This window comes from Aquarana catesbeiana, linkage group LG07 (assembly GCF_042186555.1).
Source record: "Aquarana catesbeiana isolate 2022-GZ linkage group LG07, ASM4218655v1, whole genome shotgun sequence".
Taxonomy (NCBI): domain Eukaryota; kingdom Metazoa; phylum Chordata; class Amphibia; order Anura; family Ranidae; genus Aquarana; species Aquarana catesbeiana.
The window spans coordinates 84,123,459-84,140,643 of NC_133330.1; the positions used below are offsets into that span (position 1 = coordinate 84,123,459).

Here is a 17,185-nt window from a genome sequence, read left to right on the forward strand (position 1 = left end):
TATTGTTCTCAGGTCTAATGTTAGTGTCCGGGTGCTGCTGAACTAAGATAGATAGATAGATAGATAGATAGATAGATAGATAGATAGATAGATAGTGTTTTTTATATGCAATGATCTGTCTTTAGTAGCACTTGGGTAGTGCTGAATGTTGGCGAGGCAGGATGCCTAAACAATTCCATAGAATGCTGAAACCGGCTTTTTGATGTGCAGATAGGTTGATGTGAGCAACAATTCCACTGTGATATATACAGCATCTCACAAAAGTGAGTACACCCCTGACAATTTTGAAAATATTTTATTATATCTTTTCATGCGACAACACTGAAGAAATGACACTTTGCTACAATGTAAAGTAGTGAGTGTACAACTTGTATAACAGTGTAAATTTGCTGCCCCCTCAAAATAACTCAACACACAGCCAATAATGTCTATACCGCTGGCAACAAATGTGAGTACACCCCTAAGTGAAAATTTCCAAATTGGGCCCAATTAGCCATTTTCTCTCCCCGGTGTCATGTGACTCGTTAGTGTTACAAGGTCTCAGGTGTGAATGGGGAGTAGGTGTGTTAAATTTGGTGTCATCGCTCTCACTCTCTCATACTGGTCACTGGAAGTTCAACATGGCACCTCATGGCAAAAAACTCTCTGAGGATCTGAAAAAAAGAATTGTTGCTCTACATAAAGATGGCCTAGGCTATAAAAAGATCGCCAAGACCCTGAAACTGAGCTCCAACACGGTGGCCAAGACAATACAGCGATTTAACAGGACAGGTTCCACTCAGAACAGGCCTCACCATGGTTGACCAAAGAAGTTAAATGCACGTGCTCAGCGTCATAGCCAGAGGTTGTCTTTGGGTATTAGACATATGAGTGCTGCCAGCATTGCTGCAGAGGTTGAAGGGGTGGGGGGGTAGCCTGTCAGTGCTCAGACCATACGTTGCACAAGTTGGTCTGCATGCCTGTTGTTCCATAATGGAAGCATCATATAAAGATGATGCACAAAAAAAGCCCGTAAACAGTTTGCTGAAGACAAGCAGACTAAGGACATGGACTACTGGAACCATGTCCTGTGGTCTGATGAGACCAAGATAAACTTGTTTGGTTCAGATGGTGCTGAGCATGTGTGGCAGCAACCAGGGGTGATGGACTGGCCAAGCATGTCTCCAGACCTAAACCCATTGAGCATCTGTGAGGCATCCTCAAATGGAAGGTGGAGGAGCTCAAGGTCTCTAACATCCACCAGCTCCGTGATGTCCTCATGGAGGAGTGGAAGAGGACTCCAGTGGCAACCTGTGAAGCTCTGGTGAACTCCATGCCCACGAGGGTTAAGGCAGTGCTGGAAAATAATGGCAGCCACACAAAATATTGACACTTTGGGCCAATTTGGACATTTTCACTTAGGGGTGTGCTCAGTTTTGTTACTAGTGGTTTAGACATTAATGGCTGTGTGTTGAGTTATTTTGAAGGGACAGCAAATTTACACTTTCATACAAGCTGTACACTCCCTACTTTACATTGTAGCAAAGTGTAATTTCTTCAGTGTTGTCACATGAAAAGATATAATAAAATATTTACAAAAATGTAAAAATGTGAGGGGTGTACTCACTTTTGTGAGATACTGTGTGTGTGTGTGTGTGTGTGTATATATATATATATATATATATATATATATATATAGCAACATAACAGTGCTTCATTTTGCCCTATCGGTGTTCATAGGTTTAAAATCTAGCAAGTATATCTAAAAGTTTGATAAACGTCTGCAAATGCCCCTAGTTACTTTATTTCATATAACAATTTATCTATATTTAATATTTTTCTCCAATAAATCCAACAAGAAAAAGTTAAATAGACTATCCCAACACCTATGGTGCACATACCATATGTTAAGAATCCAGAAAGTAAAAATGCATTTTTATGTGCCATGAGTTTGTCTCGGACTGTTGTATAAAACGTTTAATAGGATTTAATAGGATTCCTGCCATAATTACTAGAAAGAAACTTTTTTTTATTAAATTATATCTGCCAGAAAAATGCCAACTAGAGTGCAATTGGATTTTTTAAATTATTTTTAGTTGAGTTGTAACTTAAGGAATTGCTAACATTTAGGTGTTTAAATAACCAGAGTCATCTTTCCTGGAATGACTTATAAATTACAGAAATTTTCTACTATAAAGGTACAGAGGTAAGGTTACATAATTTAATATGTCAACGCCTTACCTCAGCTATTATGAACAATAGTACTGATACATTTTTTGCAAATATACACTATTTAAATTGTAGCATTGGAATATTTACCGTAGATGACATGCAAAATGGATGATTTTTTTCCCTTAGTGGTAAGTTCTATAGCCTGTGAGGCACAGAACCAAGCCTCCGACTCTAGTGCATATATTTATTTTAGGCAGAACCTCTGCAGCTCAGGAACATTTTATAACCTGCAAAAAATACGGTCACTGAGACTTAAACGAGCATTCTCTATCCTGGAATGAACTGTGTCTGCAAAAAGAGCCTAAAAAGAGCTTAAAGCTGGCATGAAATCTTCTATGCAGTCCATATGAATATTTTGCATTCTAAAGTGTACTTTGTTTCTTTTCTGCAAGAACATTCTATAACTGGCAATAAATGGAATCCCTATTGTTAAACAGGTTCTACAGATAATAAGGGTGAGTTCTAAAGCTTGCATGAAAGAGTAAGGTCTCATGTATCAATGTGTTTTTACCAAGAGTTATTTTAGCTTACCCACCAAGCCCTGGAAGTTTTCATTAGATTGTTGGCCATTGAAAGTCCAGTTCTTATTAAGAACACATTATATCACTGTATATGTACTTCAGGATATAGAAGAAGCAGACCGCTGTGCATAGTAGTGTGTTATACTTCCCTCCATGCAGAGATTTGCAATTGCACACATTTTTCTGTAGTCAGGAAATCTAATGCAACTTCCAAGGCAGCTTTACTGTGGGATTATCGATTTAGACATGTTGTGCTTTTGTGAAGTTTTCACAGCACACAATCACAATAAAGTATTGGTGCGTGTTAAAATGCCAGTCTAAATGCACAGAATAGACAATTTAGGACTTAATCTTAAAATGAACTTGGAAAAAGTGTTCATAGACAGTTTGTCAAATCTCTACCAGTAAAATTCAACATCCATGGAGCATAGCAGGGGTGCACAACCTGTGGATCATCACTTCAAATTAAGTTCTTGAATTTGTCTTCAGATACCATGATTGTCAGGTACCTTGAAGCGGAGTTCCACCCAAAAGTGGAACTTCAGCTTATTTGCTTCCTCCCCCACTCCGGTGCCACATTTGGCACCTTTCCGGGGGGGGGGGGGGGGGAGAATACCAGTTTTTGACAGGTCCCTGTCCCCACTTCCGGAAAACGGATGAAGAGAAATACAAATCCTTTGGTAAAACAGGTCAACTATTGTATTTTATCTGTTCATGAAGCTGTTTGCCTGGAGTTCAGCTTTAAATATCTCTTTAAATATATAAAACCCCCTTTTTCTTAATTTTAATATACCTTACATAGGTACAAAAAATTTTGTCCTCTAATTAAGCTGTTATAATTACCTAAAATCTGCCTTTATAATGACATGCCACACACCAGATGTTATCTGAAATCAGCCTTGCATTGGAAATGTCTGTCCTACAAGGTGATGAGATGGAAGCAGTGGATGGAAGATCGAGTTAGCAAAGGGAGAAAGCTTACGGTGGGTGCCACCAGTGTGGTGATGTTTGAGTAGCTCAAATAGCAAAAAGAATGCTGGGTAATATTTTGTCTTCCTTTTGACACTATATAGCACCACAGGATCAAGAGAGTCTATGCACTCCTGCACAAGTCTCCTAGAAGGTAAACAGTTCCTATACAATATATAGGTTTCAGTTGCGTATTTAGGTGCTTGGCTTATGATGCCCTTCAAAAACAGGCTGGGCACCCATGTTCTACTCCCTGCAAATATATAATGTCTCTGCCTCTTACAATAATTTTCTATAGTCTGAAAGGCCCAGTCTCTGCTTCTCACAGGAACAGACCGTAGACACAAACTGTTCCATGTGTATTAAATTTTTATTGGTAGAGCAGTAGCATACATATTTGTAGTATGTTGCTAACTCCTCTATAAATGGGAGGGGTATGGACATACAATTTAATGGTGTATACTTTGTTACAGATAGAAAAGAACAAAACAAAACCCAGAAACTATGCACGTACAACACTATACAGTAAATACAGACAAATTCAGAAACAAGGCTTAATGCTGTCTCATAGTCTGACTTTTTGGAGACAGGCAATGTTGCTGTTTTGCTGGTATTATGAGACTGGGCAAGGTACAGAGTAAAAATTTATCAAATTGGTTTTGGAGTTTGCCAACTATAATGGAAAAGTAGCTCTGCCATCATTTTATTAACTTTTACCTCCTGGGAAAAATAATATTAAATATAAAGGCAATGGGAATTTGTTATAAAAACAAGTGCTGAAGAAACTGGAGCTGGTGCCCATCACAGCAAATAAAATTAGTTTAGCTATTGGTTTTCAATTAAACCAGATCATAGATGTACTGAGGTTGTAGAACAATATAGACTAATTAGGAGCAAATGAGAAACAGCAATTTTACTGGGAGACTGCTGAAGTCAAACTGGAAATATGGGAGGCTTGAAAAGTGTGTCCAAATGGCTTTGGACTCTGCTGATACAGAAAAATGAAAGCCACCAGTGGCGGCCGGTGCTCAATATTTTGGGGGGTACGGCAGACTAACGCCTGCCCCCCATGGGAGACGGGCGGGAAGGCGGTGATCCCCTCCCCCCATGTGGGAGATGGACGGGAATGCGGCGATCGACCCCCCCATGGAGGAGATGGACAGGAAGGTTGACCCACAACTGGGTGGGCTCTGTGCCCCAAGCCCACCCTTTAAGTAAATAAGAGCCTCAGCCTCTAATCATGTGCTTCAAGAAAAAAAAAAACCCCATTGAAATCCATGCGTCCAGCATGTAGATTAGGGGCCGGGCGCATAGATTAGGGGAGCGCGCCCTTTTGGACACCACCACAAGGCACTGTGTAATAGGCAGGGATGTTAGATTGCCAGTCGTGCTAAAGAGTTGACATGCGAACTGGGTGAAGGAGTAATTTGCCTGGGAGTCTGATAATTTCTGAATGATTTGGTCTCCTTAGATAAATATAGTAAATAGTTTGCAATCTATGTATGAACATACTTGTAGAGAGTTCCCTGGGAATCCTGAAATCCGGGGGCCTTCATTTATGTAAATTATGTGCTCTGGCCACTTCCTTTTTCACCTCTTTTGTCTGTCTACTTGTCTGTGTGAAGACATTGGACCAATAAAGCGATGCAGGAGGCAAATTCAGTAGTTCATATTGAGATATGCATAAATGTATGTCTAAAATTTCCAAGCTGGTGTTGAAAGTAATTTGAAGGCATGTGCAGGTACCTCTAGGTGCCTGCAGTTCATTTATTTTACAAGAGGAGGCAAGTACAACTTAACAGCAAATTCAGAAAGCAGATATCTAATCTGGTTTCATTGGGCAACATCACCATATTTCTTTTGCACTGGTTTTAAAACAACACAATAGTAAAACAGACAACTTTGGGTTCAGTTTTCAATGGACAACAAGGAATGAGGCACTACATTAAACTGAATTCTGCAGAGTCAAAATATGGGATGAACTGTTATAGTGAATTCTCTATTCAGTAGAACTTGCCAATTAAAAATAAGACAACTTAGAAATAAGAATGAAAAAACACTGCTAAAAAAGTCTGAAAATACATTCTCTGCTATAAAATTTTTTCAAATGTCTCGATCATTGTTTTAAATCAAAGTGAATGTTGACAGCACGGTGACACTGCATACAATAGTGAGAGGTTTTATAACTGTTATGTGAATACACAAGACGCACATCTAGTTTCCATGTGTTTACAAATCTCATGTATATATATATTTATATATATTTATATATGCATATAAAAAGGTAGATAATGAAAATTCACAGTTCTTACAGCCATTAAAGTGTCAGAGGATGTGTGTGTGCATGTGGATCTATGGTCAGTTCTATTTCAAACTGCAGGTTTTCCCTAAGCTAGCTCAATTACCTGAAACGCAATCGCATAATACTGATCTGTATCATAATTATCTTTTAACATAAGAATAATTTATTCTTTGTACAAGCAAACTAAGACAGGTACAGAAAAAAAGTCTATGGTTATTGGCACATTTAATTGTAGATTGTTTTTTCTTTTATTTTTAGGAAAATACTGTAACTTCTTTTTATATATTTTCTTTTCCAACAATCTACTGTATGTCAAGTGAAAATGCTAGTGAGTCGATATTGCTAGGATTGGAGAAGAAAAAAAAGAAATATTTGTTCTTTCTTCAAGTACAATTATTTAAGGTACTAATGTGTACACGCACGCAGTATATTAATAAGATACTAGATATCTGTGTACACTCACGCAGTATAGCTAGGATTATTAGATATAATATTAAGAACCACTCTAGAGTTTTTGCTTATTAATAATGCAGCAACTAGGCCGTTCCTTTTGCTATTTCTATCATTGGTTTCTATCATTGTGTCATTGAATAATAAATAACGGTCAGTTTCCCTAAAACCCTCATGATAGCTTGAAAACCTCCTTATTAGCATAAAAAATACGTATGCTTTTGTATGTTAAGGAGGTGGAGTTCTACTAATCCTAACTCCCCGCTGGAAGTTCTACTTAAAGGATACCTCTAAACTATTGTGCTAATACCACTGTGTTTAGGTTTCGTGCTTGTGGATGTAGAAGGAATTTGCTGAGTGTGGTGGTGCTGTGCATGCTGGGAATGTGCTGAATGCCCAGAGTGTGAATGACTAGAGTGGGGGTGCTGTGCATGAGGGTGTTGGATGTAAGCTGCGTGCGATGCATGCTGTCCATGTGGGTGGTACTGATGTGGCTGGATGTGCTGGGGAGGGTGGTAATGATGGTGATGGTGATACGGTGGTGGGTTCTGCTGCATGTGGCAATACTGTGCATGCACTTGTGCCTGTGTTTGCCCCTCGGCTTGTCCTGCATGATGACTTGCTGGATGTTGTTGGTGTGAAATCAAAGTGGGGTGCTGCTGCTGGGGTGGTCCAGACAGGTGGCCTTGGGAAGATGGCTTCCCCCTCTTACTGCCAAACAGAGAACCTAAGAGGGAGGAAGAGTTAGGTATACTTTGACGAGAGGCACATTCCCGAGTTGAGGTGGCTCGTCTGCGCATGTGAGGACTGCTAATGATGGACCCCTGAAAAGGAAGCATAAAAAAAAAAATTACAAAATATACAACTAGCCTTTTTAAACTACAAACTAAAACACCCACCGCTAGAACCAACTACACACCTACATCTAACACAAACCCACTAGGTGTCACTTGTCTGTCAAACTTGCCATCAACAGCTCTGGTTGTGCACTTAACCAGCTGTTACAGTCATACTTTTAACATCTGAGCTGCAAATAATTTGCGGCTATCTACTTTTCTATTAGCCTTGCTTTGGGTCTAGTCCTACAAAAGCTACGTCTAGGCCTGGGCTTAAAGGGACAGTCATTAGGCAGTCATGGGACACAAGTTACCAGAGGCAAACACACAGAGATAGGCGGCTGAACACATGATCAGTGTAAATTAATGGTTTCAAGATGAATGAAATCTCATGAAATCCACATTGAATTACTTTTTTAAGTGAGGTTTATCTGTCTAGCTAAGAACAATCTCTGCGTCTTGGTAAATACAGGTATTTAACTAACAGATTTATAACAAACATCATCAAACTGACATATAGGCATAAGACAGTCAAGAGCTTCATTAGAAGTATAAGATAGTGAAGGGAGAGTGTTAGCAGCCAGCTGAGTGGTGCAGAGCCACTGTGAGGAGGAAGCAGACAGTCGTGTGTGGTGGAGACATGCTACAAGGAGCCAGTAGGAGTATTACATAGAGCCACAAGCAGCAGTCGTGTCCCCACAGAATCATACAAGGTTGGTTTGTCTCGTTTGGAAGATACAGAGTGAGAATCCCAGGCATGCAATATCTGAGGCAAGCAGAATACAGAGGAACAAAAAAGTGTTCAAGTGAAAGGAAAGGTATCAAATGCATATCACATCCAGCTAGGCATCCTACTTACTTCCATATTGCTGTCTAGCGATCCTGCACTGCTGCGCCGCCCACGCTTGCCTGCCCAGGACATGCAATACCATAGATTAGACATCGACACAACAGCTGGGAAACACAAGCCTTCCCCTGACTGACAGCCTGCTCATTTACTCTCTAAAGTAAGGCAACTTGATACACCTGCTGTCCTCTTAATGCCTGTGGAATGTCTTCATATTTCACCAGAGTTTCAGTGCTACAAGACCTATTACTCCACAAGTGGTGTTATAGGCATGCTGGTTTCTCCAGCAGTTGGGGGGTTCCCAGTTCCCAGCATGCTTTGCCAACTAGCATACTCACAGAAGGATTATTGACACAGCATAACGGAAACAGACATTTAACAGCCAGTGGGAAAGCTCAGTATACCTAAACTCCACTCAGTGGTAAACCATAGGTCAAATGGTCTTGTGGAATAAAACCATCTAGTAAATATGATCTTCCAGAATAACTCACTGGAATGAAGTTGGCTAAAGATGTGGTGTTCCTGACCTCTCCTCAGTCTAAAAAAACTATTTACATTAACTTTGTTACATGAAATGAAAAGGCCACATCTCTTGCTCTATAATGTCAAACATTTAGTGTACTCACATGGGTTCTTTATAAAATTAATTAGACATTTAACCACTATAAATAGTGTCAAGTCTGAAATATCTTTTCCGATTGGAGTAGATAAACTCAAAAGGTGAGAGAATAAGAAAGTTACACATAAAACTCTAGCAGAGTATGATAAATGGAACATCTGCTTGTGATCTAATATCTCTACATCAGCGGAATAAGAGCTAGGAGCACAATCCAGAGCCTGGGCTATGGGTAATGCGGCTAAACTAGCATTGCCAACACAAAGTAGCTTACTTGCATGGGTTTTGCCGTTTCTGAGCAAGAAATTAAAGGCTGCAAAATGACACTGGATGATTAGTGATGCAATGAATGTAAATGAAACATCTATTTTTTCATATACATTATGTTTTAGTTTTTATTAATCCTATTGCAGGGTGCTAATTTTATTTATCTAGTTAAGAGGTCTCTGGTTGGCTGAATGACTCTGACTGTACATTTCTGGGATCTCCAGTGGAGAGTTCTCCCCAGCAGAGTTCCTGACACTGCTACTTTGTCCTGAAGCTTCACTAATCATGCTGCATTATCCATAATATAAAACAAATGAAAAACGCAATGAGGAGAACAAGACCCTAAACTATGTGGGGTGATATGGGATTTTGCCAAAGAACCTGCAAAAGATTAATAAAAAAGGCAAATTAGCCCAAAGCTGCAATATTACTTTTGTGTTTATTGACCTTTTAACTATCCCATAGTTTTAAATTGATGAAATTTGAAATTTGAATTGTTTATATGCAAAAGCGACTGTAAGCGCCACATGGAAAAGTGCTTCTGTTTCTTATAACAACCAATGACAGTATTCCTTAAATTTTCTATTATGCACTTTAAAACTTATATTCTGAACATATGACACACACACTTTAAGACATGTTTTTTTTAAAAATAAGAACTAAGGGGTTATTTTAAACATAATTACTGACTTGCCAAAACCTGTACTGAAATGAGCAAGTATTCTTTGTGATTGTCCAAATTTCTCAGGACAAATACATTCTACAAAAAGACTTCCTTCTGATTTCTTATTCTAGGTAAGTACAATTGCACAACTTTGAGAGACAACAGGAAATAACTGTCAATGTCTCTATGATAATATGACTGAGGCACTATTTTTCTAGCTATGCACATGCCTGGATACAGGTCAATGAGACTACAGATATACAGTAAATACAGGTATATACGGAATTACAGATATATATATACATATTTATATAGTAAGTAATATATGCCAATCTAAAAATGTGCTAAACATACTAAAATAATATACTTTGAGAATGTTAATGAAATACTTATGTTGTGTTATTATAAAAATTTTATAATCATTCTATAATTGTTCCTATAGTACACCTAGCAGTATTAAGTCCAACTTTTCGTGAATTCTAAATAGGCATTCTTAAAATGATCATCATATTGTAAGTACAAAAATTTCTAACACAACTAACAATTAATATTACAAAAGATATCACTAAAACGAAGCTTATTTAAAAAACCAACTTTGCTGTGTGTAGGCAATAAGAATTACTTAGGCTACTTTCACACTAATGCATTTTACAGGCATTTTTGCGCTAAAATTAGCAACTGAAAAGTGCCTGTAAACTGCCTCTTCTGCAGTCCCAGTGTGAAAGCCCGAGTGCTTTCACACTTGGGCGGTGCGCTTGCAGGACGGGAAAAAAGTCCTGCAAGCAGCATCTTTGAGGCAGTGCGGGAGTGGTGTATACACTGCTCCTAAACTGCCCCTGCCATTGAAATCAATGGGCAGGGCTGCCGAAGCGCCTGCAAAGCGCCAGTGTGAAAGTAGCCTTAATGTGAGCATTCAACAAAAATTGTGATTCCTTATGTGCCCTGTGTATTAAAACCGAGAGATTCTGATCTCCCAAAATCATTTTGTAAACACTGCGATTTGCTGATTGAAGCATGACCACAAATATGCAATGTCTCAATGCATATTACCCCTTGGTGTACCTGAAGGTGTACAAGGGGGTAAACAGGGGCTGCATTCAAGAGGGTTGATCACCATTTGTTCCTCTATCAAAAATGGTTTCAGGTCCTTTATTCATCTGTAAATTCAGACTTTCCTACATCCATTTCCCTGACCACGAAAGAGGGTTTCAAATAAGCAGATGGAACATTCAATGAAAGAAAGGGCATTTCCCACTCTCTAATTCAGGGCATCCTTACAGCAGACAAGTAGGGCAGTTTTATTGAAGTACTGTACTAATGTTATCTGTTCACCAACCTGAATGCATAAAAAGCAAATCTTGCACCATAGCCAAAAAAAAATAAAAAATGGGGAAATGTGGACATCATCACCATTTGAAGGAATCGCTAAATGGCCGATTTGTTGCTGAAGCATTATATTGGGCCAACTTGCAACAAACTCAATTTCTCCTACATTTATCAGGCATCAGCTAAAAATGTCAAAGACCTGGATGTCTCCATATAAGCAGCTAGATACAGTGGGTATAGAAAATAATACCCCCCTTTAAAATAATCACATTTTGTTGCTTTGCAGCCTAAAATGAGGACAGACACAGTTTTTTGTTTTATCCAGCTGTATTGAAAAACAGAATCAATCCCCTTGTGTCAGTATTTTGTTGAACCACCTTTTGCTTTAATTACAGCCTTTAGTTAGTAGTTAGGTTGAAAAAAGACATAAGTCCATCTAGTTCAACAAATAAATAAAAAAAAAAAATAAAAAAAAAAATCATACAATCCCATATACGCAATCCTTCATCCACAGTTGATCCAAAGTAAGGCGAAAAACCCCAGCAAAGCATGATCCAATTTGCTACAGCTCCTTCCTAATCCCCCCGAGAGGCAATCGGATTTTCCCTGGATCAACTTTACCTATAAATGTCAGTACCCATTTATATGATGTACATTAAGGAAAGAATTCAGGCCTTTTTTAAAGCAATCTACTGAACTGGCCAGAACCACCTCTGGAGGAAGTCTACTCCACATTTTCACAGCTCTTACTGTGAAGAAACCTTTCCATATTTGGAGATTATATCTTTTTTTCCTCTAGATGTAAAGCATGCCCCCTTGTCCTCTGTGAAGACCTTAAGAGAAACTGCCCCCTGCTCACATAATTTGTATAAAAACATCTTCGCCATTCTGAAGCTTCCCTCCAACCACTTTGCATATTATTTTATATATATACTGTGATTCTGTACTTGCCTAATATGCTGCAAAAATCTCCCTCCACTAAGTCTGGCTGCATCCATTTTGACTGTGGGCAGCTGAAGCTGCTGCCTGTTCACTTCCTGGATTTACACAGACACACACAGGCACACCTTCAGCCCTGCAGCTTTCATTGGCCTTCTTATGATTCATCCCCCCTCCCTTCCTGGCAAACTCTCACAAGAGTGAGAGAGAGAGCTGTGCATGATATCATAAGCCTAGGCTTTTTACTAGACAAAAAAACAGGAAGTGGGCTGTATAAGGTTTTCAATGATACAGGAAGTGGGACTTTTAAGGTGCCAATTCAATAAACAATATATATATATATATATATATATATATATATATATATATATATATATATATTTTTTTTTTTTTAAATATAAATTTTATTGGATTAACAATATATTTAAAAATTACATTCAATAATCAATTGTATAAATTTCATACACCATTGCAGCCACTTGTACTCAACATGTTTCGCTCTAAAGGAGCTTCTTCAGGAGTTTTATAGTGCTGCATGAAGTTTAATACTGCAAAAAGAATACATGATATTAACATCATTGATAACAATGATAGAATTGTTGCAATATAATTACAGTAATTCATTTACATTGCAAAACATAGGAATTATTATCAGGCCGAGAGGAAAACCTACCAATCTAAAATCAAGTTTTGAGATGCTCATATAAATCTTCCAAAATCTGGGTTAATATCAAACGTTGCAACCATAGGGAGAAAAGGCTTCTTTAAAACTATATAGAGGAATTATTTTAAAGGAATTATTTTAGATACCGTTAGGTACAATAACACTAATATTTAATACAGACATAACTAATTTGTCCAAATGTAAGAAATTACCTTAGTCATCTGGATATATCAAATCCGACCAATGAATTTCCTCATTTCAAAAGAAATGAAGTCAAAAGATGCTGGAATTCATGAAAGCCAATCAGCAGTTGGATTTTTACTGAATTACAGGAAGCTGTAAGTATCCAGCAGTGAGAAATCTCACTGTTTGTATATATTTAGAGGCTCAGGGATAACCTTTCAGTGAATCAGTCCTACAAAGGAAAATCACAAATAGAGTTGTATATGATGTGTATATTATATAAGTAATTAATTTATAAGGCACAAGTAAACCACAAATTAATCAGCAATCAGGGCCAAACATACACTGCAACCTCCTACAGGAACAACTAGGGCCTGTCCGGTGCTGGCAAATGTAGCCCCCTCAAACTGACAACAGTGGCTCACTTGTCCATAGTTTAGTCCCTATAGCTAAACGGTCAATTGTTCTGTACTTACAAGTCCAGGATTAGAAGCAGAAAAACGCCCCAAGAAGTAGTCAGGAGGGAGAGAAGAGGCTAACAACTTCTCTCACATAACCTCCATCAGAAGTAATTGTGAAACGCCATGTCTCTCCCCGTCCCGGTGGCGACTGACGTCATCAGCAGGGTGCGGACGTATTGGAGGTGTCCCTGCGCAAGCGTGGATCCAAGACGGCGGATGTGACATCATACGTTCGTCGCGAAAATGCACACCACCATCTTGGAAAATCCTCTGCCCATTTGACACAATGGGGGACGGATCGAAAGAACTCCGGCCCGCCCCTCAGCGTCACAGGGCAGGAAGGGAAAGGAACAATACGGAGTATAGAGTACAATCCGATGATCACGGTTGTAGCATTTCCCCATAGGCAGGCACCAAATGACATCTAGGGCTCAAGTTCCAATGAAGGTGATTGGTCAAGCACCCTGAGAACAACTGCCCGGGGCGTCCGTGTAGTTGCTAAAGTCAGAACTCCATAATGTAGACTCACTTTACATGTCCTTTTTATACAGATAGATGGGACTCCATACAGGGTCCAATCCCTGATTTATTAAAGGCAGGAATTTTCGTCTCGGCCTGAAATGCACAAAAAAATTATAAAATTAAAAGCAGTACAGGAGTCAAAATATTTAAAATAGTATTTGAAATAGCACCAATTGTTGTGATGGCTATGTTAGCATATTGGGATGGACTGAGTAAGGCAAACCAAAGTGGAGTTTAGAGGGCTAAGTCATTTACAAAAATGGCTTATAACTGAAGGCATCATTTACTGCTGGGGGTTTCAAAGCTGACAGGCTGTGAATCCGGCGAGCTTCCCGCTGGAGCAACAGCCTGTTATTGTCCCCTCCTCTTTCATTTAGTGGCAAATATTCCAGCGCAAAAAAGTGCATTTTCGACAAATCAAATTTATGGAATAAACCCATGTGTCTACTATTGGGTGTCTCCATTTTTGATTTAGAAACCAAAGAAACATGGTCACGTATACAATGGAAAAATGGCCTTTTCGTCTTTCCCACATAAAATGCTCCAAAGTCGCATAGCATAATGTACATCACTCCTAAAGATTGACAATTGGCTAAAAATCTAGGTTTAAATATATGTCCATAGGGTAGTGTGAGTTCCTGGGCTTCATGAATAAATCTGCAGAAATTGCACTTTCCACAAGGGAATGTTCCCTTGATTTTGTTCTTATTTGTTGTTTTATATTGATAATAGCTGTGAACCAGTCCATCTCTCATTAACCTTGATCTTCTAAAGGTTATCTCAGGGTAGCTTTTTAGATGTTTTGATACTGTCTCATCGGCTATTAAAAGATACCAATATTTTTTCATCTCACAAATTTGTTTATGTTGACCTGAGAAGTGGTAATCAGTCTTACCCCCAAATCCTGTTTCTTTGTTTTTTTTTAGCATGAATCAAATACATCCTGTTTTGATTTTTGGCTCGACCATAGGCCTTTTTAAGACATCTTTTGCTGTATTCTCTTTCTTGAAGGCGTAGCTGTAATGCCTTTGCCTCCTTTTCAAAATCCATATCTCTGCTGCAGTTCCTCCTTATCCTCAAATATTGACTATAAGGGATGCTCATCACCAATGGAGTGGGGTGAGAGCTATCTGCATGCAGGATAGAATTTCCGGCAGAGGACTTCCGGAATAGTGTAGATCCAAGACTGCCATATTCATTCACAAATAGTGCTATCCAAAACGTTCATGGTTTCCTGATGAAACTCCAATGTAAATTTTAGATTAAACTCATTTTGTTTGAGGGTTTCAAAAAAGAGGAACAATTCGTCTTGTGTCCTGGTCCATATAAAGAAAATGTCATCAATAAAACAATGCCAAATTTTAGTTCCCATGGCCACCCCCTACACCTAGAGGTAGTGGGAGCCACCAAAGAAAAAAATATTATTTGTCAATATGAAATGAATGAACCTGTTATATTGTCCAGATGTTCTCTCACATTCCGAGATGAAGCCCTCCACAACACCAACCCCCATATCATGGGGGGTGGAGTTGTAGAGGGCCTCTGCATCTATTGCCACCAAAAAGGCCCCTTCAGGGATATGCATTCCATCTAGGGTTTTTAAAAGGTCCATGGTGTCTCGTATGTATGAGATTAATACCTCCACATGGGGGTGGAGATAATCAGCCACCACTTGGCTAGCAGCCTCTGTGAGGCATCCATTACCGGAGACGATGAGTCCCCCCGGGGGGTGGATCACGTTCTTGTGAATCTTAGGCAGGGCATAAAGCGTGGGTGCTTTTGGAAATTCGATGTTTAAGAACGCCCAAGTACTTGGGCTGTATAAGGTATTTACTGGCAGAAAAAAAAGTTTTACTTTTCAAGGTTAAAACAACAAGGGCAGAAGATTTAATAGACGGAAAAATGAAAAAAATTACACTTTAAAGTGAATAACTCAACACCAAGTTCACTATATGGACCCCTTATGTATTCGTACATGTTGATCATATCCCCCCTTAATCTCCTCTTCTCAAGAGAGAATAAATTCAGCTCCTCTAATCTTTCCTCATAGCCAAGCCCATAGCCACATGCCTCTTATCAGTTTGGTTGCTCTTTTCTGCACCTTCTCCAGTTCCCCGATATCCTTTTTGAGAACTGGTGCCCAAAACTGAACTGCACTATCCAGATGAGGTCTTACTAATGATTTGTACAGGGGCAAAATGATATCCCTCTTTCTGGAGTCTATACCTCTCTTAATACAATAAAGGACTTTGCTCACTTTGGAAACCACAGCTTGGCATTGCATGCTATTATTAAGCTTATGATCTACCAAAACCCGCAGATCCTTAACCACTATGGGTTCCCCCAGTTGTACTCCCCCTAGTATATATGATGCATTAGCCCCCCAAGTGCATAACTTTACATTTATTAACATTAAACCTCATTTGCCACACAGTTGTGCAATTAAACAGTGCATTGAGGTCGGCTTGTAAGTTGGAGACATCCTGTAAGAACGTTATTCCACTCCATAACTTGGTGTCATCTGCAAACACTGAAATGGTACCTTTAATCGCAGAACCTATATCATTTATAACGATCATAAAAAGTAAGGGTCCCAACACTGAACCTTGGGGTACACCACTGATAACCTTAGACCATTCAGAGTAAGAATCATTAACCACTACTCATCTGGTCCAGGTGCTTTATCCACCTTTATTCTGTCTAAATATTTCTGGACCATATCACTTTTTGAGCCATTGTGGATCATTTAGGGCTGTGTCAATACCACCCCCATTATGGACATGAGCTCCCCCATGCTCCTTTGTATACACAGAGCTGAAGAAAGTATTTAATAAATGTGCCTTCTCTTTGTCCCCACTCACCCACTCTAGATTATTTTGTAAAGGGCCTACATGCTCAGACCTGACCTTTTTACTATTAATATATTTGAAGAATTTTTTGGGGTTTGTCCTACTATCTTGCAATCTGTCCTTCGTTTTTTTTTTTTTTGCGTCCTTGATTTTCTTTTTACATATTCTGTTACATTCTTTGTAACATTTAAATGAGGATAGTGTTCCTTCATTTTTATATTTTTTAAAAGCTCTTTTCTTATTACTTATAACTTTTTTAACTTTGGCCGTGAGCCACATAGGTTTTTTTTTAGCCTTCTTAAGTCTGTTGGGATATGTCTACTAACTTTGCACATCTAGACTTTGCAATATTTGCCCACTCTTTTTTGGAGAACTCCGCTCAAGTTCAATTAAATTTGATGGTGACTGTTTGTGGACTGCAGTCTTCAAATCATTGCAAAGATTTTCAATGGGGTTTAAGTCTGGGCTCTGACCAGGCCATGCAAGGACATTCAGCCACTTTCAACCTTCAACCACTGTGTGGTCATTTTTGCTATTTGTTTTGGGTCATTGTCATGT

At 38.9% G+C, this 17,185-nt stretch overlaps 1 protein-coding gene across 13 annotated transcripts in view; it reads right to left on the reverse strand.

Moving 5' to 3' along the window:
- Positions 1 to 1,543: 1,543 nt before the first annotated feature.
- Positions 1,544 to 17,185, reverse strand: part of IQSEC1 (IQ motif and Sec7 domain ArfGEF 1) — a 1,490,190-nt gene continuing 1,474,548 nt past the window's right edge. For 9 of the 13 annotated variants that reach the window (XM_073592399.1, XM_073592395.1, XM_073592397.1 and 6 more), the window contains 2 exons: positions 8,149 to 8,198; positions 1,545 to 7,277 (listed from right to left, as the gene is read on the reverse strand). In XM_073592399.1, coding sequence (XP_073448500.1) covers positions 6,744 to 7,277; positions 8,149 to 8,198 — 584 coding nt within the window. In that variant the 3' untranslated portion in view covers positions 1,545 to 6,743. Of the gene's footprint in view, positions 7,278 to 8,148; positions 8,199 to 17,185 lie in introns of those variants that run through there. The other 4 variants (XM_073592398.1, XM_073592404.1, XM_073592408.1 and 1 more) reach the window with 3 other exon arrangements.